General features: G+C 43.1%; 1 protein-coding gene across 3 annotated transcripts in view; it reads right to left on the reverse strand.

Moving 5' to 3' along the window:
• VCF1 (VCP nuclear cofactor family member 1) overlaps positions 1-23821 on the reverse strand; it is a 28053-nt gene that overhangs the window by 3221 nt on the left and 1011 nt on the right. For 2 of the 3 annotated variants that reach the window (XM_054459880.2, XM_063655395.1), the window contains 2 exons: positions 19551-19650; positions 2092-2154 (listed from right to left, as the gene is read on the reverse strand). In XM_054459880.2, coding sequence (XP_054315855.1) covers positions 2092-2154; positions 19551-19650 — 163 coding nt within the window. The remainder of the gene's footprint in view (positions 1-2091; positions 2155-19550; positions 19651-23821) is intronic. The other variant, XM_054459881.2, reaches the window with a different exon arrangement.

Consider the following 23821-nt stretch of genomic DNA (forward strand, 5'->3'; position numbering starts at 1 on the left):
ATTTTACAATTTTTTTCTTTTTTTTTTTTTTTGAGACAAGGTCTCACTCTGTCATGCAGGCTGGAGTGCAGTGGATCAAGCTCACTGCAGCCTCAATCTCCTGGGTTCAAGCAATTGTTCCACCTCAGCCTCCTAAGCAGCTTGTACTACAAGCGTACACCACCATGCCCAGTTAATTTTTTTTTTTTTTTTTAGTATAGACAAGATCTCGCTATGTTGCTCAGGCTGGTCTCCAACTCCTGAGCTCAAGCAATCCTCCTGCCTTGGCCTCCGAAAGTGCCAGGCAGGAAAGATTACAGGCATGAGCCACCATGCCCAGCCTTATTTTACAATTTTACTATTGCATTTCTAATAAATGACAACCCTGATAACTCAATTGGCAGTACCCTTCTGTATTTACAATGCAATACAATATTGTATTCAGCACATGAGAAAGAATTCTAGTACTTAATATCTAGCATATAATTTTTTTTAGCCCTTTAATACATCCAAATTTATGTTCCCTTAGGCAAAGACATTGGTTCTGAAATGTCTGCTTACAACTAGGTAAAGTCTACACATAAGAAAAAAAAGACTGGAGGCCGGGTGCACTGCCTCACACTTGTAATCCCAGCACTTTGGTTGGCTGAGGCAGGTGGACTGCTTGAGTGCAGGAGTTCGAGACCTGGCCAACATGGCAAAACCTCAGCCTGGCCAACATGGCAAAACCCCCGTCTCTATTAAAAACACAAAAAAATTGGCCGGGCGCAGTGGCTCACCCCTCAGGTCAAGAGTTTTGAGACTAGCCTAGCCAACATAGTGAAACCCCGTATCTATTAAAAATACAAAAATTAGCCGGGCATGGTGGCAGGCGCCTGTAATCCCAGCTACTAGGGAGGCCGAGGCAGGAGATCGCTTGAACCTGGGAGGCGGAGATTGCAGTGAGCCGATATTGCGCCATTTCACTCCAGCCTGGGCGACAAGAGCGAGACTTCGTCTCAAAAAAAAAAAAAGGCTGGGCGCAGTGGCTCATGCCTGTAATCTCAGCACTTTGGGAGGCTGAGGCAGGCGGATCATGAGGTCAAGAGATCGAGACCATCCTGGCCAACAAGGTGAAACCCCATCTCCACTAAAAACACAAAAATTAGCTGGGCGTGATGGTGTGTGCCTGTGGTCCCAGCTACTAGGGAGGCTGAGGCAAGAGAATCGCTTGAACCCGGGACGTGGGGGTTGCAGTGAGCCTAGATCACGCCACTGCACTCCAGCCTAGCAACAGAGCAAGGCTCCGTCTCAAAAACAAAACAAAAAAATTATCTGGGCGTGGTGGCTCACGCCTATAGTCCCAGCTACTCAGGAAGCTGAGGTGGGGGAATCACTTGAGCCTGGGAGGTCGAGGTGGCAGTGAGCCAAGATTGCGCCACTGCACTCCAGCCTAGGCAATCGGAATCAGACTGTCTCAAAAAAAATAAAGGCTGGAAAGAAAGAACGAAATCACGGTAGTTACATTAGGATGGAAAGATTATAGTTGCTTGACTTTTTCTGCACTTCAACTTTTTTGCAGTGTGGTTATTATGTATTTTTATTATAAAAATGTATAAATTAAATAAACAAAATGCTGTTTACAGATATATATTTTAAAGTGATTTTTAAAATCCTAGTTCTATCCCTTTTTTGACCAAAAATTACATCCAATAATATGCATATAGATAACTTATCTGAAACAATGAAAACAAGCAATGTTCACAAAGCTGCCATCATTAACAAGACTAAAACCAAGACTTGTGATGGTGCCGAGGCCATTGCAGCTATGGTCACGTACCCCAATGCCTATAGGTAGCAATGAACAACCCCTCTTTCTAGAATAAAAAATAAAAATAAAAATAAAAACCTCATGAAAGGATGATAATGGGCCGGGCTGATGAAGTCAGATAGCAGGATTTGCAGCAGCTGCAACTGTATTTACTTAGAGGCTTAAGAAGTCAAAGTCAAAAACAAAAATTGTATTCTACAAAGGCATCTCCTAACCTAGTATAACAACGTAGAATGGCCACTTGCACTTTGCCAATCATGAATATTTAACAAACAGGTCACTACACTCAATTAGAAACCCACCGCGCAGAACGCTTTGTTTCCTCTTAGTCTGTTTTCTTTACTGTTTCTCATTACAGGTACTGTCTGAAAATCAAGGCAAGAACTACAATCAGTCTCTAGTAAGTCAAGTTTTCATCTCAAATTATATCTATTTCATACTACAATAGCACAAGGGTGATGCTACTCTAAGAAAAGGCAAAAGTTCTTTAAATAGATTAGGGAAGATTTCTGTACATAACTTATTTTTATTTTTTTTTTAGGGTTAGGTAGATTTGCAATTTCCAGTTCATTTAAAAAATCTTGGCTGGGTGTGGTGGTTCACGCCTGTAATGCCAGCATTTTGGGAGGCTGAGGTGGGCAGATCACGAGGTCAAGAGATCGAGACCATCCTGACCAACATGGTGAAACCCCGTCTCTACTAAAAATACAAAAATTAGCTGGGCATGGTGGCCTGTGCCTGTAGTCCCAGCTGCTTGGGAGGCTGAGGCAGGAGAATCACTTGAACCCGGGAGGCGGAGGTTGCAGTGAGCTGAGATCACGCCACTGCACTCCAGCCTGGCAACAGAGCAAGACTCTGTCTCAAAAGAAAAAAAAAGTGTTTACTGGGCCTGGTTTATAATGGCTAAAAACTGGAAACAACCTAAATGTCTAATAGAGAACTGGTTTAATTATATTCCATCCATTAATATACATATATGATGAAATTCTATTCAGTCATTAGCAATGATCATAGAGACATACATACACTAACATCGAAGTCTTTAGCATCATTTTTTACATCAGTTCATACTAAACAGTGTATATAGTATATCAGTTGACTCTTAAAATATTTTTCTCAAATGTATTCATACATATATTTATATATACCAAAAACAATCTGGAAGGATATATATGACAAAATATTTAGGATTTGGATCTTCTATTTTATTTTAAAATTTATTTTCTAAAGTGTCTACCAAAAAACATTTCTTTTGAGGAAGAAACTGATAATGAGTAAGTGAACTAAAGAATGCTACCATGGCCGGGTGCGGTGGCTCACGCCTGTAATCCCAGCACTTTGGGAGGCCGAGAAGGGCAGATCACGAGGTCAGGAGATCGAGACCATCCTGGCTAACACGGTGAAACCCTGTTTCTACTAAAAATACAAAAATCAGCCGGGCGTGGTGGCGGGCGCCTGTAGTCCCAGCTACTCGGGAGACTGAGGCAGGAGAATGGTGTGAAACCAGGAGGCGGGGCTTGCAGTGAGCTGAGATTGTGCCACTGCACTCTAGCCTGGGTGACAGAGCAAGACTGTCTCAAAAAAAAAAAAAAAAAAAGAATGCTACCATGGGCCAGGCATGGTGGCTCACACCTGTAATCCCAGCACTTTGGGAGGCCAAGGCAGGCAGATCACTTGAGGCCAGGAGTTCGAGACCAGCCTGGCCAACATGGCGAAACCCCATCTCTACTAAAAATACAAAAATTAGCCTGGCGTGGTGGCGCATCCCTGTAGTCCCAGCTACTCAGGAGGCTGAGACAGCAGAATCGCTTGAACCTGGGAGGCAGAGGTTGCACTGAGCCAAGATGGCACACTGTACTCCAGCCTGGGTGACAAAGTGAGACTCTGTCTCAAAAAAAAAAAAAAAAAAAAAAAAAATGCTATTAGGAAACCAAGTAAGGTCTTCAATTACATTTAACTTCAAAATGGAGACTGAGAAGTATTGACACTGCCAATATGATTTTGAGAAGATTGTTTCACCTTAACTACCTCAGAACTTCTAAAGCTGCTTCAGTTGTATTCACTTGCATTGAGCAGAACAATGATAATTTTAAACTATTGAGGCTTTGGTTTCTATTTTCTGACAATTCAGACCAGTTTTCTCACTACCCGGGAGGCTTAGGGAGTGTCACACAATCTATAGATGGACCAGGAGTTTTCGAATTGAGAGTGAAACCAGCACCAAATTGGTGCGTTATAACCAGCATTAAAAAAAAAAAAAAGGACAACAGAGTGCAACATAAGGATATTGTTCTGTGAAGCTTGCTTTCAATTATTCACAAATATATTTGGTATGCACTGTGTTACAAAATAAAGCATTTCTATGGAACAGGGTCAAAAAATTTTTTTAAGTTACTGTAGTTGATCTTAACACTGTCAGCCACCAAAGTCATCTGCTTTATGGGATAAAGGAAAGACCATTCTTCACTTTTAACCCAAAAGGCATAAAACTAAATTTGAAGTCTGTATTAGTGCCTTAAGATATATACAGAAGTAAAACATTTTTGTCTCCTAAAGTAAAAATCTTGAAACAGGAAAAAATCCTATTTCCCTCACTTAGTTGAAGCTTTTTAGTATCAGATTGCTTGAGGGCAAAAGCCACTACTTGATGATGCACGGCTTTGGAAATGGAAACTGCTATCTTAGTAGAGAAGTGTTTACCTTGTCACATTTGTTCTCGAAAAGACAGCAAATTCTTTTACCAAAAGAGAAACAAGGGTCCAAAGACTTTGGGACTGAGAAGGACCATCAAATAGGAATCCCACTCTTATGATCCTGATTCCTTACAGACTCATCAAACAGTTTAACCAAATCAACAGTTACAAAGCTCATTTTCTTTTCTCTGAATTGTCCATTTAGGCTTAGTGCTGACATGACATCTGACCAGGCTGTTTTCATGACACAATCAAAAGAGAATAAAGCTGTGTGTGATCTGTGAAATAAAAACCCCTTGCAGGTAAGATAAATTTATGAGGGCTCTGGCCAAGAATCTCTCTAAACAATATACAAAGAGTCCTGTTTTGAAGATCTGTGTGAAAAAGAAGGATTCTAGGTTAGTTTCGGTAATAATAAAACCTACCATTGTATCTTTGTAACCACAGACATCTGGGTAAGACCCAGAAGAGAACTGCCATGATACAATCTATCTTGGAATTACCTATGGGCTTTTTATTTCATTTTTTGAAACAGGGTCTTGCTCTGTCACTCAGGCTGGAGCAGTGGCGTGACTACAACTCACTGAAGCCTTGACCTCCCATGCTCAAACGATCCTCCGGCCTCAGCCTCTTGAGCAGCTGGGACTACAGGTGCATGCCACCATGCCCAGCTATTTTTTGTAGAGACGAGGTCTCACTATGTTGCCCAGGCTGGTCTTGAACTCCTGGGCTCAAGATATCCTCCTGCCTCAGTCCCACAAAATGCTAGGATTACAAGGGTAAGCCACTGCACCTGGCCACTAGGGGCTTTTTAAAGTGTAAATGCCAGGGCCCCACCTCAGCACCATACTGGCAAAAGGAGGGTGCAGCTTGTTCTCACATCCAACCACTGGGCAAAGAAATGTTTGTGTGCCTACTATGTACAAGGCATTCCACTAGGGCTGCTGAAGCATTCAGTAAATATTTACTAAGCTGAATCAAGAAAATAGTGGCACCATACCCATTGGTAACAACAGTTCACAGCTACTGTGGTGATGGGAATCCAGCAATGGATGCTGACTGAGTACTAGGAGAGGCTCCTTAACATGAATGGTGTCTCAGCTGGGCCCAGGAGGATAAGGAAGAATTTTCACAGGCAGGGTATGACCAACGGGAACAAGAGCAAACTCAGAAAAGCAAGGTGTGGTATGGGTGGGCCCTTGACAGGAGTGAGTGAGAGGGAAACTGCACAAGAGGTGATGGCTAGATTACCAAGAGCCATGAGGGCTGCAGGAACAGGTGGGTCCTGAGCATGTAAGACTGGCTCAGGTCTATACTTATGAGTGGGGATCCTTGGAATCTGTGGGAGATGAATGAGGTTAAGGATCTGAGAGCAGAGCCCTACTGGGAGCTTTCCTAATACAACAAGCAGGAAGGCAGGCCCAGGAGGACTGTGGAAATGACAAGGAAGGAGAACACGCACCACCCCCGAGGGGGACGGAAAGAACTTCGGAAGGAGAAGAAGACATAGGGGACTCGAGCATCAGGACAGTGCTGGGCAGACAGCAGGTGTTTGGGAACTGTTTGCTGAATGGAAAGACCATTAGTGAGCCTGGCAAAAAGTCTGAACAGAGTCAAGGAGGAAGCCAGGATCCAGAGAGGAAGGGAGGGAAGGCCGATGAGAAAGTCCCAGCAGTGGCTGCAGGCAACTGAAGGTGACTGGCGGGAGGGAGAGGGAGAAAGCACACAGGAAGCTGAGGGGAAAACAAGGCAGAGAGGAGGTGAGTGGGGAAAAGAGCCCACTAGCAGGCCAGGGAAAGAAACAGTGGGTAAAAGGAATCTGAAGAGCTGAAAAGAAGGGAGAAATACTAGAAAAAGCTTTCAGGAGTCTTGAGAGAATATAGAGCAAAAAGGCAGAAGGACACACTACTCTCTTTGGCAGAAGGGCTAGATATAACTAAATTGTGAAGCAGAGGATGGGGAAGTTGAAATTCATTTTCTTAGTCCAAAGGGCTCAAATGATACATCAAAGGGCACCGAAGCTCTGGTCTCTCAGCCAGGCCTGCCTTTAATTTTATTTTTCCAGTGTGCAAAGTCAGTTTAAGAGACAACTCACTTATACCCGTGGCAGCAACTAAACAACTCCAAACACTATTTCTACTAATAACCTTAAGAAAGCACCCCCATCCCAGACAGAAATATTAATCACTAAGCCATTCCGCTTCATAAAAAGAGAGCTATGTGTATATTATCTAGAACCGAATGCTTTCTCTTCTTAATTTGAAAAGCAGGGCTGGGCGCAGTGGCTCATGCCTGTAATCTCAACACTTTGGGAGGCCAAGGCGGGTGGATCACTTGAGGCCAGGAGTTCGAGACCAGCCTGGCCAACATGGTGAAACCTCATCTCTACTAAAAATATAAAAAGCCAAAACAAAACAAAACAAAAAATTAGCCAGCCATAATGGCAAGCACCTATAATCACAGCTATTAGGGAGGCTGAGGCAGGAGAATCGCCTGAACCCAGGAGACAGATGTTGCAGTGATCTGAGAATGTGCCACTGCACTCTAGCCTGGGTGACAGAGTGAGACTGTGTCTCAATTTAAAAAAAAAAAAAAAGGCCGGGCATGGTGGCTTACACCTGTAATCCCAACACTTTGGAGGCTGAGACAGGGGGATCACGAGTTCAAGAGATCGAGACCATCCTGGCCAACATGGTGAAACCCTGTCTCTACTAACAATACAAAAATTAGCTGGGCGTGGTGGCGTGCACCTGTAGTCCCAGCTACTGGGGAGGCTGAGACAGGAGAATTGCTTGAACCTGGGAGGTGGACGTTGCAGTGAGCTGAGATTGTGCCATTGCACTCCAGCCTGGCGACAGAGTGAGACTCTGCTTCAAAAATAAAAAATAAAAAAAAATAAAGGCCCGGCTCATGTCTGTAATCCTAGCACTTTGGGAGGCCGAGGCAGGTGGATTGCCTGAGCTCAGGAGTTTAAGACCAGCCTGGGCAACACGGTAAAACCCCGTCTCTACTAAAATACAAAAAATTAGCTGGGTGTGGAGGTGTGTGCCTGTAGTCCCAGCTATTTGAGAGGCTGAGGCAGGAGAATTGCTTGAACCCAGGAGGCAGAGGTTGCAGTGAGCTGAGATCACGCCGCTGCACTCTAGCCTGGGCGACAGAGCGAGACTCCACCTCCAAAAAGAAAATAAAAGATCAATGTAGTATTTTATTTTCTGTCAAGCCCCAGCTTCCCCTTACCTCCATCCCCTCTTTCAATGGTGCTTTCAATTAATGTGAACCTTAAAAGAGGAATCTCACCCACAGTATATACTCCATCTCTGGAGTCATGATGAAGCTCATTTTCATTCTAAGGCTGCCACAGTATCTGGATTAAATGCAAGAGATGATCCCAGCCAAATCTATCAGAGCATCTAATATAAAATTTTGTGCTTCCAAAGTGTCCAATAATTTCAGAAAACTTCAGATCTACCAATATTGGTGAGACAAAAGGTTCCAAATGAACTCAGTGGGTTAATTAAAACCACTTTATAAATAAGCAAGGAAAGAAAATGCAGGTGATAACTTTTCTGTCTCCATGAATAAATAACATCCTTTCTATACCTTTGTTACCCTTATAAGGTGAAACTGGACCACACAATGTGTTTAAAGTTCCTTCTGAACGGAAATATTGTATTATTAATATCACTTCGCTTTGTTTCCATTTCAACAGGCCAAAAAATAATGCCCAGCAGTAGAAAAAGATGTGTATGTGTATATCTTCAGTACTTAATAACAGATTTTAACATTCTGTTTCAATAAGAAACTGCTGCAGGGCGCGGCAGCTCACGGCTATAATCCCAGCACTTTGGGAGGCTGAGGTGGGCAGATCACCTGGGCTCGGGAGTTCGAGACCACCCTGACCAATATGGAGAAACCCCGTCTCTACTAAAAATACAAAAAATGGCCAGGCGCGGTGGCTCACGCCTGTAATCCCACCACTTTGGGAGGCCAAGGCGGGCGGATCACAAGGTCAAGAGATCGAGACCATCCTGGCTAACACGGTGAAACCCCGTCTCTACTAAAAATACAGAAAAATTAGCCAGGCATGGTGGCGTGCGCCTGTAGTCCCAGCTACTTGGGAGGCTGAGGCAGGAGAATGGCATGAACCCGGGAGGCGGAGCTTGCAGTGAGCCAAGATCGTGCCACTGCACTCTGGCCTGGGTGGCAGAGCGAGACTCCATCTCAAAAAAAAAATACAAAAAATTAGCCAGGTGTGGTTGTGCATTGCCTGTAATCCCAGCTACTCAGGAGGCTGAGGCAGGAGAATTGCTTGAACCCGGGAGACAGAGGTTGCAGTGAGCCAAGATTGTGCCATAGCACTCCAGCCTGGGCAACAAGAGAAAAACTCCGTCTCAAAAAAAAAAAAAAAAAAAAAACGAAAACTGCTTGGGGTAGCTTAGTATGCTGTGAATTGAAGTATTTACAAACATATCAAGGACTTAAACTGTAAGCAAAGTAAATGTATTCTATAAATTAGACTAACTGCACTGTTCCTCCCTTTTGAATGGATCTTTTAAGAAATTAATCTCAGCTGGGTGTGGTGGCGCACGCCTGTAATCCCAGCCCTCTGGAGGCCGAGGTGGGTGGATCATGAGGTCAGGAGATTGAGACCATCCTGGCGAACACTGTGGAACCCCGTCTCTACTAAAAATACAAAAAAATTAGCCGGGCGTGGTGGCGGGTGCCTGTAGTTCCAGCTACTCGGGAGGCTGAGGCAGGAGAATGGGGTGAACCTGGGGGGCAGAGCTTGCAGTGAGCGGAGATCACGCCACTGCACTCCAGCCTGGGCAACAGAGCGAGACTCTGTCTCTGTCTCCAAAAAAAGAAAAAAAAATGAAATTAATGGCCAGGCATGGTGGCTAATGCCTATAATCCTAGCACTTTGGAAGGCGAAGGCAGGTGGATCGCGTGAGTCCAGGAGTTCGAGATCAGCCTGGGCAACATGGTGAAAACCTGTCTCAACAAAAACAATATAAAAATAAGCTTGGCATGGCAGTGTGTGCCTGTAGTCCCAGTTACTCGGGAGGCTGAGGTGGGAGGATCACCTGAGCCTGGGGAGGTCAAGGCTGCAGTAAGCCAGATCATACCACCACACTCTAGCCTGGGAGACAGAGTGAGACCCTGTCTCCAAAAAAAGGAAAAAAAAAAAAACCAAAACTTAATTTCAGAGTTAATTTGCTACAGGGTTCTAAACACACAATCCTAACAGTTTCACTGAAAAGAGTCGGCCAAATCAGTCTGTCTCTTAGAATGTATTAATACTACTACTCTAAGATGGATTAAAGATGAGAATGGGCAAGAATGAAGAGCTTAAAATAACATTTAAAAAAATTATTCTAAATACTCCTATTGTCATACGAATTCACATTATTTTTTTTTAAATCACCCAACACTCAGCTAATTCTTATCAGTTAAAACAAGTGAATTTATAGACTCCTAATTTTATGATACATGGATCCCCTGGTACTATTCTTTTTTAATTTCTCACACTTCTGCATTCCCACTAAGAATTCCCTTAGGATTTTAATATTAACATCAAAAATTTTGTCTTCTAGTAGAGACAAGAAAGGGGCCAAAGCTGTCCTAGGTAAGCTACTTCTGTTTTTCTGTTTTTTGGTTTTTTTTGAGATGGAGACTCGCTTTGTCACCCAGGCTGGAGTGCGGTGGTGCCATCTCATGTCACTGCAACCTCCGCCTCCTAGGTTCATGTGATTCTCCTGCCTAGGCCTCCTGAGTAACTGGGACTACAGGTGTACACCACCACGCCCGGCTAATTTTTGTATTGTTAGTAGAGACAGGGTTTCACCATGTTGACCAAACTGGTGTCGAACTCCTGACCTCAGGTGATCCACCTGCCTCTGCCTCCCAAAGTGATGGGATTATAGACATGGTCCAGTGGCCACTTCTGTTTTATCTCCACATTTTTTCACTCTCTATCCGATATTACTTCACACTGGTCTAAAAAATCAAAATGGTCTTGTTAAGCTAAGTTAAAGGTATTAAAAAAAAATTGAGATCTTTGTACTTTTAAAAGGTATTGCTTTTTTTTAATTTAGATTTTTTTTTTTTTTTTTTTGAGATGGAGTCTCACTCTGTCGCCCAGTCTGGAGTGCAGTGGTGCAATCTCAGCTCACTGCAACCTCCGCCTCCCGGGTCCAAGCAGTTCTCCTGCCTCAGCCTCCTGAGTAGCTGGGATTACAGGTACGCGCCACCATGCCCGGTTAATTTTTGTATTTTTAGTAGAGACGGGGTTTCACCATGTTGGTCAAGCTGCTCTCGAACTCCTGACCTCGTGATCTGCCTGCCTTGGCCTCCCAAAGTGCTGGGATTATGGGCATGAGCCACCGCACCCAGCCAAATTTAGATTTTAATTTCTTCCCTCCCAAGGATGAGAAGGTATTGCTTTTATTTACTCAAGTAGAAGCACTTTTTACAAGGCATATACCTAGGTAACAGAAGCTAGATTTACATAGAAACTTCTAGTGTAATTTGTAGATAAAGATATTAAAACTGAAAGTAAAGAACATTACTCCTTTTTTTGGTTGTGTCTCTGCCCGGCTTTGGTATCAGGATGATGCTGGCCTCATAAAATGAGTTAGGGAGGATTCCCTCTTTTTCTATTGATTGGAATAGTTTCAGAAGGAATGGTACCAGTTCCTCCTTGTACCTCTGGTAGAATTCGGCTGTGAATCCATCTGGTCCTGGACTCTTTTTGGTTGGTAAGCTATTGATTATTGCCACAATTTCAGAGCCTGTTATTGGTCTATTCAGAGAGTCAATTTCTTCCTGGTTTAGTCTTGGGAGGGTGTATGTGTCAAGGAATTTATCCATTTCTTCTAGATTTTCTAGTTTATTTGCGTAGAGGTGTTTGTAGTATTCTCTGATGGTAGTTTGTATTTCTGTGGGATCGGTGGTGATATCCCCTTTATCATTTTTTATTGCGTCTATTTGATTCTTCTCTCTTTTCTTCTTTATTAGTCTTGCTAGCGGTCTATCAATTTTGTTGATCCTTTCAAAAAACCAGCTCCTGGATTCATTAATTTTTTGAAGGGTTTTTTGTGTCTCTATTTCCTTCAGTTCTGCTCTGATTTTAGTTATTTCTTGCCTTCTGCTAGCTTTTGAATGTGTTTGCTCTTGCTTTTCTAGTTCTTTTAATTGTGATGTTAGGGTGTCAATTTTGGATCTTTCCTGCTTTCTCTTGTGGACATCTAGTGCTATAAATTTCCCTCTACACACTGCTTTGAATGTGTCCCAGAGATTCTGGTATGTTGTGTCTTTGTTCTCGTTGGTTTCAAAGAACATCTTTATTTCTGCCTTCATTTCGTTATGTACCCAGTAGTCATTCAGGAGCAGGTTGTTCAGTTTCCACGTAGTTGAGCGGTTTTGAGTGAGTTTCTTAATCCTGAGTTCTAGTTTGATTGCACTGTGGTCTGAGAGACAGTTTGTTATAATTTCTGATCTTTTACAATAGCTGAGGAGAGCTTTACTTCCAACTATGTGGTCAATTTTGGAATAGGTGTGGTGTGGTGCTGAAAAACATGTATATTCTGTTGATCTGGGGTGGAGAGTTCTGTAGATGTCTATTAGGTCCGCTTGGTGCAGAGCTGAGTTCAATTCCTGGGTATCCTTGTTAACTTTCTGTCTCATTGATCTATCTAATGTTGACAGTGGGGTGTTAAAGTCTCCCATTATTATTGTGTGGGAGTCTAACAGGTGCTGGAGAGGATGTGGAGAAATAGGAACACTTTTACACCATTGGTGGGACTGTAAACTAGTTCAACCCTTGTGGAAGTCAGTGTGGCAATTCCTCAGGGATCTAGAACTAGAAATACCATTTGACCCAGCCATCCCATTACTGGGTATATACCCCAAAGGACTATAAATCATGCTGCTATAAAGACACATGCACACGGATGTTTATTGCGGCACTATTCACAATAGCAAAGACTTGGAACCAACCCAAATGTCCAACAATGATAGACTGGATTAAGAAAATGTGGCACATATACACCATGGAATACTATGCAGCCATAAAAAATGATGAGTTCATGTCCTTTGTAGGGACATGGATGAAATTGGAAATCATCATTCTCAGTAAACTATCGCAAGAACAAAAAACCAAACACTGCATATTCTCACTCATAGGTGGGAATTGAACAATGAGAACACATGGACACAGGAAGGGGAACATCACACTCTGGGGACTGTTGTGGGGTGGGGGGAGGGGGGAGGGATAGCTGTAGGAGATATACCTAATGCTAAATGACGAGTTAATGGGTGCAGCACACCAGCATGGCACATGTATACATATGTAACTAACCTGCACATTGTGCACATGTACCCTAAAACTTAAAGTATAATAATAATAAAATAAAAAAAGAACATTACTCCTTCTACATGTAAATAATAGAATTCAACCTAAAAAGACTAGACACTAAAAAAAAAATTTAAGTTAAATCTAAGTAGTTTTTACTCATCCAAATAGTTGCCCAAGATCAGGACTTGATAGACAAAAATTGATAAAATCATTTCACTTGTTGCTCAGTGAAGAGAAAACTGAGCCTGAGATAGATGTTAACTAATGTGATTCATCTAGAATGGCTTTACACGAAACAAAAAATTAGGCTGGGCATGGTGGCTCACGCCTGTAATCCTAATACTTTGGAAGGCCAAGGTGGAAGGATTGCTTGATCCCAGGAGTTCAAGATCAGCCTGGACAACATGAAGAGACTCCCATCTCCACAAAAAAACATTTAAAACTAGCCAGGTGGGCCGGGTGCGGTGGCTCACACCTGTAATCCCAGCACTTTGGGAGGCCGAGGCGGGCGGATCACGAGATCAAGAGATCAAGACCATTCTGGCCAACATGGTGAAACCCCATCTCTACCAAAAGTACAAAAATTAGCTGGGCATGGTGGCGGTCCCCTGTAGTCCCAGCTACTCGGGAGGCTGAGGCAGGAGAATTGCTTGAACCCGGGAGGCGGAGGCTGCAGTGAGCTGAGATGCGCCACTGCATTCCAGCCTGGACACAGCGAGACTCTGTCTCAAAAAAAAAAAAATAACTAGCCAGGTGTGGTGGCGCACACCTGTAGTCCCAGATGTTTGGGAGGCTGAGCAGGGAGGAGTGCTTAAACCCATGAGTTCACAGCTGCAATGAGCCATGACAGCACCACTGCAGTCCTGCCTAGGCAACTGAGCAAGACTCTGTCTCAAAAAAAAAAAAAAAAAATTTAAATTGGTGAATACTTCAACTTAAAAAAATAGTATTCTAAGGCTCATAAGTCATTAAGTCCAAGTTACTGGAGTTAAAATTCAAAGTCTTCAATTCAAACACTAATCAGAGATTTGGAAAAAAAACCACAAGACCTCATTTTTGTTTTTTTCTTGCTAGAAATCTAAAATTGCTTTATAGCTAAGATCATATCATGGCATGTACTTAGAAAAAACATCTTCCAGATAAAAAGAGAAGGAAAATTGTTCTTCTCTGTTCCTGACTCAAAAGAAGACTAGGGCTGGGCGCGGTGGCTCCCACCTATAATCCCAGCACTTTGGAAGGCCAAGGCGGGTGGATCACCTAAGGTCAGGAGTTTGAGACCAGCCTGGCCAACACTGCAAAACCCATTTCTACTAAAAATACAAAAATTAGCTGGGCAAGCTGGCGGGTGCCTGTAATCCCAGCTACTCAGGAGGCTGAGGCAGGAGAATCACTTGAACCTGGGAGGTGGAGGTTGCAGTGAGCTGAGATCACGCCACTGCACTCCAGCCTAGGTGACAGAGCGAAACTGTCTCAAAAAAAAAAAAAAAAAAGAGAAGACTAGGCCCTAGCCGCTCCTGGATATATTTAGCAAAGTCTCGCAGAACCTCTGCTCTATCTTCTGGGAGAGCACACACCATGGTCAGGAGCGTGCAGCCCAACAACCACACCCTGGGGCTCCGCTCCTCTTCTGCCTCTTACTAGCTGTGTTCTTTGGACAAGTGACTATTTTTCTGTGTGCCAATTTTTCCATCTGAGAAGCGGAGATAATAATATCTACTAAAACAGGCTGGGCACAGTAGCTTACGCCTGGAATCCCAGCACTTTGGGAGGCCAAGGCAGGTAGATCACCTGAGGTCAGGAATTCGAGACCAGCCTGACCAACATGGAGAAACCTTGCCTCTACTAAAAATACAAAATTAGCAGGGTGTGGTGGCACATGCCTGTAATCCCAGCTACTCGGGAGGCTGAGGCAGGAGAATCGCTTGAATCCAGGAGGCGGAGGTTATGGCAAGCCGAGATTGCGCCATTGCACTCCAGTCTGGGCAACAAGAGTGAAACTCCCTCTCAAAAAACGATAAACAATAAAAAAATAAAATGGGGGAAAGAAGCCATTTATGCACACATTAACTTATGCACACATGAAGTTTCTCTTTACATAACTAATCCAGCAAATCAGTTCACGTTATTTAGCTTTACAGTATCTAGGAAAGAAGAGGCAGATACTACTATCTCCATTGTACAGATAGTTGTGATTTACTTGTGGCACAATTTAATGGTTTAACATAAATAAAACACCTCACATATTTCCCAGTACTTGCCATTATTATTGTACTGAAGCAAAAAGGTTAACTTTTAGAAATGAATTGCAAGTAACTTTTAAATCTCTCTTAGAATTAAAAAAATAAATTCCTCACAAAGTTCAAGTTATAAGAAAAAGAATTCTTAAATAGCCAGGTTAACAAAAAAAAAGAAAAGAAGAAAAAGAATTTTGCCAGGCCCAGTGGAGGAGGGTCAGAGGCCAGGAGTTCAAGACCAGCCTGGGCAACATAGCAAGACCCTGTCTCTACAAAAAATAAAAAAAATTAGCCAGGTTTGGTGGCACATGCCTGTAGTCCCAGCACCTCAGGAGGCTGAGGTGGAAGGATCATTTGAGCCCAGGAGGTTGAGGCTACAGTGAACCATGATCATTCCACTGCACTCAGCTTGGGCAACAGAGGGAGACCCTGTCAGAAAGAGAAGAAAGAAAGGGAGGAAGGAAAGGAGGGAGGGAAGAAGGGAGGGAGGGAGAAAGGGAGGGAGAAAGGAAGAGAGGAAGGAGGGGAAGGGAGGAAAGTGGAGGGGAGGGGTGGGGAGGAGAAGGGAAGGGAGAGAACGGGAGGGGAGAAGGGGAAGGAAGGAAGGGAATTCTAGCCAGGCATGGTGGCTCAAGTCTGTAATCCCAGCATTTTGGGGAGGCTGAGGTGGGAGGATCGCTTGAGCCCAGGAGTTCACGACCAGCCTGGGCAATATAGTGAGACGTCGTCTCCACAAAAAAAAAAAAAAAACCTTAAAAAATTAAGCCAGCGTGGTGGCATGTGCTTGTAGTTCCAGCTACTTGGGAGGCTGAGGTAGGAGTATTGCTTGAGCCTGGGAGGTAGAGGTTGCGGTGAGCTGAGATCATGCCACTGCACTCCAGCCTGGGTGACAAAGCTTATTCATTCAGGGAAAACATAGGAAATGGTTTCTCTTACATAACTTAGTTTCAAGGAAACTGACCTCATGGCCCTACCTCAGAATTAAAAGAAAACATTTTCATTAGTAATGTTATTAATAAAATATTTTATTGTCTAAATTGTTAATATAATTAAAAATGAATTTTTATTTTCCCTTTTATACACAATCATCAAAAACCAGCCAAATGTCCCTAAGCTTGATTTTTTGCTGCTACAAACATAATCATTTATTCCAGTAGTGAAAACTTCATTATTTGGGGCTTAACTTTCCATTTTAAAAGATTTTCTCTCTGCCTTTTGCTTCTCTGGCTCTCTCATCATTCACTTGTCCTTGTTACTTGTTAATACCACTGCCAGGAAGCACAGCACAGCGCAGCATAGCGCAGCACAGCACAGCACAGGACAGGACAGGACAGCACGGGACAGGACAGGACAGCACGAGACAGGACAGGACAGCACGGGACAGGACAGCACAGCACAGCACAGCACAGGACAGGACAGGACAGCACAGCATAGGACAGGACAGCATAGCACAGCATAGGACAGGACAGGACAGGACAGGACAGCACAGCATAGGACAGGACAGGACAGGACAGCACAGCATAGGACAGGACAGGACAGGACAGCATAGGACAGGACAGGACAGGACAGCATAGCACAGCACAGTACAACAGCACAGCACAGCATAGGATAGGACAAGACAGGACAGGACAGGACAGGACAGCACAGCACAGCACAGGACAACAGCACAGCACAGCACAGGACAGGACAGGACAGCATAGCACAGGACAGGACAGCACAGTACAGCATAGGATAGGACAAGACAGGACAGGACAGGACAGGACAGCACAGCACAGCACAGGACAACAGCACAGCACAGCATAGGATAGGACAGGACAGGACAGCATAGCACAGGACAGGACAGCACAGCATAGGACAGGACAGCATAGCACAGCATAGGACAGGACAGGACAGGACAGGACAGCATAGCATAGCACAGCACAGCACAGTACAACAGCACAGCACAGCATAGGATAGGACAAGACAGGACAGGACAGGACAGGACAGCACAGCACAGCACAGGACAACAGCACAGCACAGCATAGGATAGGACAGGACAGGACAGCATAGCACAGGACAGGACAGCACAGTACAGCATAGGATAGGACAAGACAGGACAGGACAGGACAGGACAGCACAGCACAGCACAGGACAACAGCACAGCACAGCATAGGATAGGACAGGACAGGACAGCATAGCACAGGACAGGACAGCACAGTACAGCATAGGATAGGACAGGACAGGACAGCATAGCACAGGACAGGACAGGACACCACAGGACAGCACAGCACAGGACAGGACAGGACAGCATAGCACAGCACAACGGCACAGCACAGCATAGGACAGGACAGGACAGGACAGGACCACACAACACAGCACAGCACAGGACAGCACAGCAGGCTATTCTGGTCAATGTTCAGTAAGCAAGGCTGAAACTAATGGTTGTAACACCCCATTAGGTGATCTACCAGTGAGTTCAGACAGAAACTACCAGTAATGACCTTAAACGATGAGGAAGACAATGTAGTCCTTCCTTCAGATAATGATTACAGAGTGGCTCAACAACTGAATTTCTTTGGACAAGTAAGGACAAGCTCAGCTAGAGAACCCAGGAGGTTGAGTAACAAGACATTGTTTTCTTCTGTGAGACCAATGCACAGATTTTAGAAAGAGAGTAAAGGTCATTTTGTACCAAAAAATAAATAAATAAATAAATAAATAAATAAAATTAAAAAAAATCTACAATATCTGCCTTAAGAGATCAGAAATGTTAATTTTTTAAAAAAAGGATGACAATTTCTTTCCTTTTTTTAACCAAGAGATAAAAGCAAGAAAAAGATGGCAATTTCTATTGCTATTCTCAGGCTTCAAAACTGGCAGATACAGGGAAAAAAACGTTAATACAGAGAGTTAGACCTACCATACCCTTGACTGAAATGAACATCATATAGCAGGACTTACATACAGACACAAGTAAGGAAATACTGATGCCAACACCATGAAAGTAATCTTTGCATACTCTTTTAATGAATAGTCTTACAATTCAAAAGAATGGAAACTCAATTACTATTACAGGGTTTTATCATTAGATATTCACGGTAGCCTCTAATCTTGTTTTCTTTCATCCCTGAGATTCCTAACTATTACATCAAACAAAGCTCAATTACCTTTCTGATAATCATTTTTAAAAAAGAAAAGAAAAAAGCAAATAGGAAAAAAAAAATATATACATATATATATTTTTCTGAAACAGAGTTTGCTCTGTTGCCCAGGCTAGAGTAAAATGGCGCGATCTCAGCTCACTGCAACCTCCGCCTCTCGGGTTCAAGCAATTCTCCCACCTCAGCCTCCCTGTAATCTCAGTAGCTGGGATTACAGGCGCACAACATCACACCCAGCTAATTTTTTGTATTTTTAGTAGAGATGGGGGTTTCACCATGTTGGCCAGGCTGGTCTCGAACTCCTGACCTCGTGATCTGCCCACCTTGGCCTACCAAAGGGCTGGGATTATAGGGATGAGCCACTGCGCTCGGCCAGGAAAATATCTGAAGAGGAAAAACAGCTATAGAAACTCAGGTCTCCACACAGAAGGATTCTACTCTGCACTTGCTCACTGTCTCTGAATGAATGTTACCTACATGAAAGTTCCCGATTTTTCCCCCTTGGGGGAGTTACTTTGAATTGCTGGCAAAGACAGACTGGATATAGGTCAAATCCTATTATCAGGAACTAATTAAAGTACAAATTATTTGGGTGTGGAAGAATTCTACTGTGAGTTATGAGGCTAGGGTTCTTTGTTGTTGAGGCTTTTCTCTCAGTGTGACAACTGTTAAGGGTCAAAATCTCTAGGTGCATAACTTAATAGCAGCATTACTTTATATTGGTTTCCTTTCCCCAGCACAGAGCAGCCTTCCAATTGCACAGAAAATGTATCCTCAGTCTGCGTACTGAAGCACTCTTTCAGGAAATCAAAAATTGTAAAAAAGTTCAAGAACACCCAACTCCTCTTCCCTCTCACCACAGGAGCTCTTTTCAGAACAAAATAATGAAAAATAAAAACACTGAAAAATGGGATTCTGCATACACATACCTTACATATTTTACATGCTTAAAGCTTCTCTTAAAAGGCATTTGAATTGAAGCAACGAAATATGTTTATCTTAAGGACAATTCATGGTTTATAAACTACCAGAAAAGAAGTTGGCTGCTGAAATACAAAACAGGGAGTTCAAACATAGGCTTTCAAAGAGCCATGAAATTCCTAACAAATACAAATGAGTGTGTACATATATGACTATGTACAGATATGTACTGTTTTGCTGGGGAGAGGGTACACAGCTTCCTCAAAGGGACCCTGATTTGGAAAGAGAAAGGTTAAACCAGTATAATCAAGTAAGGTCATTTTAAATTATTGTTTAAGTAAATTTAATTACACAGCAGATACTGGGTTATTTAACTCAAGCAGTGAAAACAATAGACTATGTGACCACACTTCCTACCTCTGTATCCCAGGAATCCTGAAAGACAGGGTTTCTGCTACTCCTTTTGGTCTGGGGGGGAAGATGGTTGTCTTCTTCGTTGCCATTCCTTCTCCTTTTCCTGAAATTAAATCACAAGGAGAAAAAAAAAAAATCCAAACAACTGATGTTTTGGATACTTGAACTGCTAACCATAACAACATATAAATTTGCCCTCTGGCCTGAGAAAGCATAATTCACCATATGATATCCTAATAGGTTATCAGTTGGAAGTACACCATCCCTGGACACTAAGAGCAAAAATACAAGATAGCAGCAGCGAGGTCAAGCTTAAGTTAGTAAAACTCATTTCTAAAAAGAAGCTTAACAATTTTAAATGTCTGGTGGGACTAAAACAAGAACAGGAAGAGGTTAATGACTAAGCTTTCAACCTCTAACCTAATTAAGGTTTTCTTCTTTTTACACTCCCTGAAATTACGATTCCGAGTTACCTAATTGTACTCCCTTCCATATGACAACATTTGATATAAGAGTGGCTGCCTTTGCCTATTTGCCCTGAAAACCCTTATAAAAGTACCTCTTGGTCACATTAACCTGATTATTCTGGCAATACTAGCTGGTATTATGATATAACAATTACTTCACTAGATTGTTACTATGAGATTATAGCATAAGCTGCTTAAAATTTCCAGGTTTAAAGAAAAATCACACATCTTTCTTAGGCAAGTGTTCTCAGATGTGCAAGAAAGACCAAATTTGTATGTACTCTATTTAAGAATTATGTGCTGTCACAACGATTTCTGAACCCGTTAGAAAACAGAAATAAATTAAAGGAGGTATAATTTTCAGTCAAATTGCCTGGAACTGTACTGTCCAATATGGTAGCCACTAGCCACATATGGTTATTTACATTTAAATTAACTAAAATTAACCATCCAGTTCCTAGGTCACAGCAGCCCTGTTTCTAGTGCTCAGTGGCCACGTGTAGCTAGTGGCTACTGCACTGACCAGCACAGATAAAGGACATTTCCGTCACTGCAGAACGTTCTCCGGAGCAGCACAGGCTAGAGGTCTGTATGTACACGGCAGCAGCACCTATTACAAAACCCTTAAAGTTTCAGCTTTCTGTAGTTAAAAGAGACAAAAGGCTAGTGTGGACACACAGCTTTTGGAAAGCATGTACATTTGGAGGATATAGTGTCTTCTATATAATTACACACTTTCTATGAGAGTAGGGTGGCTTACAGTGGCAGGCCTTTAATCCTAAAGGTTTTGAGTTGAGGTTTGAATATTAGAGAAAATAAATGATCACCCTAAGCTCAATTCTCTGTACTCTGCAACATTCTGAATAGTTCTAACTTTAATAATGAGTATGGATTCCAGCTTAAGTTTGGAATAATAAAGAGTGTGTGGTTCTGACAAAGCTTCAACCATCCTGCACTGGGCTATGTAATTTACCTCATTCTAAGACATTTCTGCTCCCTACCTTTCTCTTAGGAGATCAGATCTTAGCTGCACATTACTTTGAAGTAGTTGGAGGTTAAAAAAAAATAGATGAATACCAGGTTTTAATAATCATTAAATGGATGTGCTTTTATCATAAATTTGAACCAAGAAACTGCTAATTTCATCCTAATATGATCAGGGAATTTGCGTGGGAGTGTTCTGCAGAGGCAAAGCAATGTCTGCTGGGAGGCCAGTCGATACCCAAAGAGAAAGTCATTGAGTAAGTAGCAGCTGCTGGTCCTCACACACCCATTTTATCAGCGTGCCAACAGCTGACTGGGCTTTGGGCTGCTGAGTCACTCTAACCAAACTTAGGAGCCTGATCAAAATTTGCTATCTCCTCATTTATAATGGGGGATAGATCTTTCCAGGGACAAGACTATGAATGTCAAGGAGGTTGCATGGCAGAGGGACTGTAAGAACAAAAACAGATGAGATGATTTTGTGGATTTCAACTAATCTCTGGGAGAGTCACATGAAATATCCCTGCCTCATAAATTACTTGATCTCTCAAGGTACCAGAATAATCTCTTTGGCCTGTTGGTGGCCTTCTCCTCTGGATGGTACCAGATTGAGAAAGAGTCCTACCTGCTCTTCATTTGCTTTTTTCTAGGCTCTTAGCAGATCTCATCCTTGAAACATTCTTCTTTCAATAATGGTGTTAACAACTGGCAAGATTACAGCTTCATGCTCATCCCTATCAGTTCAATCAATCAGATTACAATTTTTGGCATTAATGCCACAGACCAGGTGGCATAATTTTAGCAGGCACCCCTATAACTGATTATATTCTCCCCTAACCATCTAGGTGCAGATTACCAGTTAGCATCTGTTACTTCTACAGATGGTTGATTCCATCACGTTGCATTATTTCATTTCTCTCCAACCTTCCTGTCATCTCCTAGAGACTCGGCATAGAAATAATCTTAAGAGCATGGGCTGGGCGCGGTGACTCACACCTGTAATCCCAGCACTTTGGGAGGCTGAGGCAGGCAGATCACTTGAGGTCAGGAGTTCGAAACCAGCCTGGCCCACATGGTGAAACCCTGTCTCTACTAAAAATACAAAAGAGTTAGCAGGGCATGGTGGTGCGTGCCTGTAATCCCAGCTACTTGGGAGGCTGAGGCAGGGGAACTGCTTGAACCCAGGAGGTAGAGGTTGCAGTGAGCCGAGATCACGCCACTGCACTCCAGCCTGGCCGACACAGTGAGACTCCATCTCAAAAAAAAAAAAGAGTATGGAAACTAGTGGTTTTCAAACTTTATTTTAAAAAGTAACAGAACTCTTTCTTTCTTACTGTAAAAAAATTCTCTCTATATAAGAGATAAAGGATCTGTTAAAGTAGGGACTCCCAGTCTGGTGAGGTGGCTCTCATCTGTAATCCCAGCAGTTTGGGAGGCCGAGGCGGGTGGGTCCCTTGAGCCCAGGAGTTCAAGACCAGCCTGGGCAATATGGTGAAATCCCATCTCTACCAAAAATACACAGATTAGCTGGGTGTGGTAGCTCACACCTGTGGTCCAGCTACTTGGGAGGCTGACGTGGGAGGATCACCTGAGCCTGGGAGGTTGAGGCTGCAGTGAGGCATCATGGGGCCACTGCACTCCAGCCTGGTCGACAGAGTGAGACTCTGTCAATCAATCAGTCAATCAATCAACCAATCAATCAATAAGCAGGGACTCCCTCACCACACACCCGCCTCTCTGCGGCTATCCAATCTACTGTGGGACAGCCTGAAAACCCTTTTTTTTTTTAGATGGAAGTTTCGCTCTTGTTGCCCAGGCTGGAGTGCAGTGATCTCGGCTCACTGCAACCTCCACCTTCCAGGTTCAAGCGATTCTCCTGCCTTAGCCTCCCAAGTAGCTGGGATTAAGGTGCCTACCACCAGGCCCAACTAATTTTTTTGTATTTTTAGTAGAGACAGAGTTTCACCATGTTGGCCAGGGTGATCTCCAACTCCTGACCTCAGGTGATCCGCCCGCCTTGACTTCCCAAAGTGCTGGGATTACAGGCGTGAGCCACCGCACCCAGCTGAAAAACCACCATCTTAGACCATCCTAGAGCTGGCAGAGCTGGCCCATCATACTCCATTAAACACTGGCAAGAAAAGCCTGTCCAAATCAAATAACTTCTTTAAAACATGTTGAGATTATTTGTGTACAAGATAAAAGGAATCTACTGCCAGTATAAATGCATTCAGATTAGTTGTGTACAGTAGAATTTTTATTTGTAGGAAATATTTAGATTTTTTTTTCAGGTATGTGAGACACCCCAAGAGAATATCATAAGTATAAACTGGGTTTGGGAAAGAATAATATGGCAGTCGGGTCAGATTCACTGTATCTAAAGATCTTGTTCCTAATTCCGATGGCATGTCTGTTATTGGGCCCCCAATTTCAAATTTAGTCCACTCTTCTTTTCCATACAAGGAGAGGCTTTATGCTCCACTTGCTACATGACCCAAATCAATAATCCAATGCAGCAGCTTGGGGAACCCTAGGTTTTCACTATGGGACCAAAACTCAGGATACTTTTGAGAACTTCAATCACATGAAATAACTATTTCAGAGAAGGATCCTTGTGGAAAGACCGTAACATGAAGAGCATTCTGAGGTAACCCTTCCCAACTTTCTCCTTCACACATTCTTGCAGAGGAAATTAAGAGGGAGAAAAAAATTAAGAAATCCCAACTTAGTCCGGACTCTAGTAGCACATGTCAAGCACAGAACCCCTAATTTAAGACCCGGGTCCCGAGGCCAGGCTCCCTCGGGAAGGTAGCGAGTGCATCG

This window comes from Pongo pygmaeus, chromosome 19 (assembly GCF_028885625.2).
Source record: "Pongo pygmaeus isolate AG05252 chromosome 19, NHGRI_mPonPyg2-v2.0_pri, whole genome shotgun sequence".
NCBI classification, from domain to species: domain Eukaryota; kingdom Metazoa; phylum Chordata; class Mammalia; order Primates; family Hominidae; genus Pongo; species Pongo pygmaeus.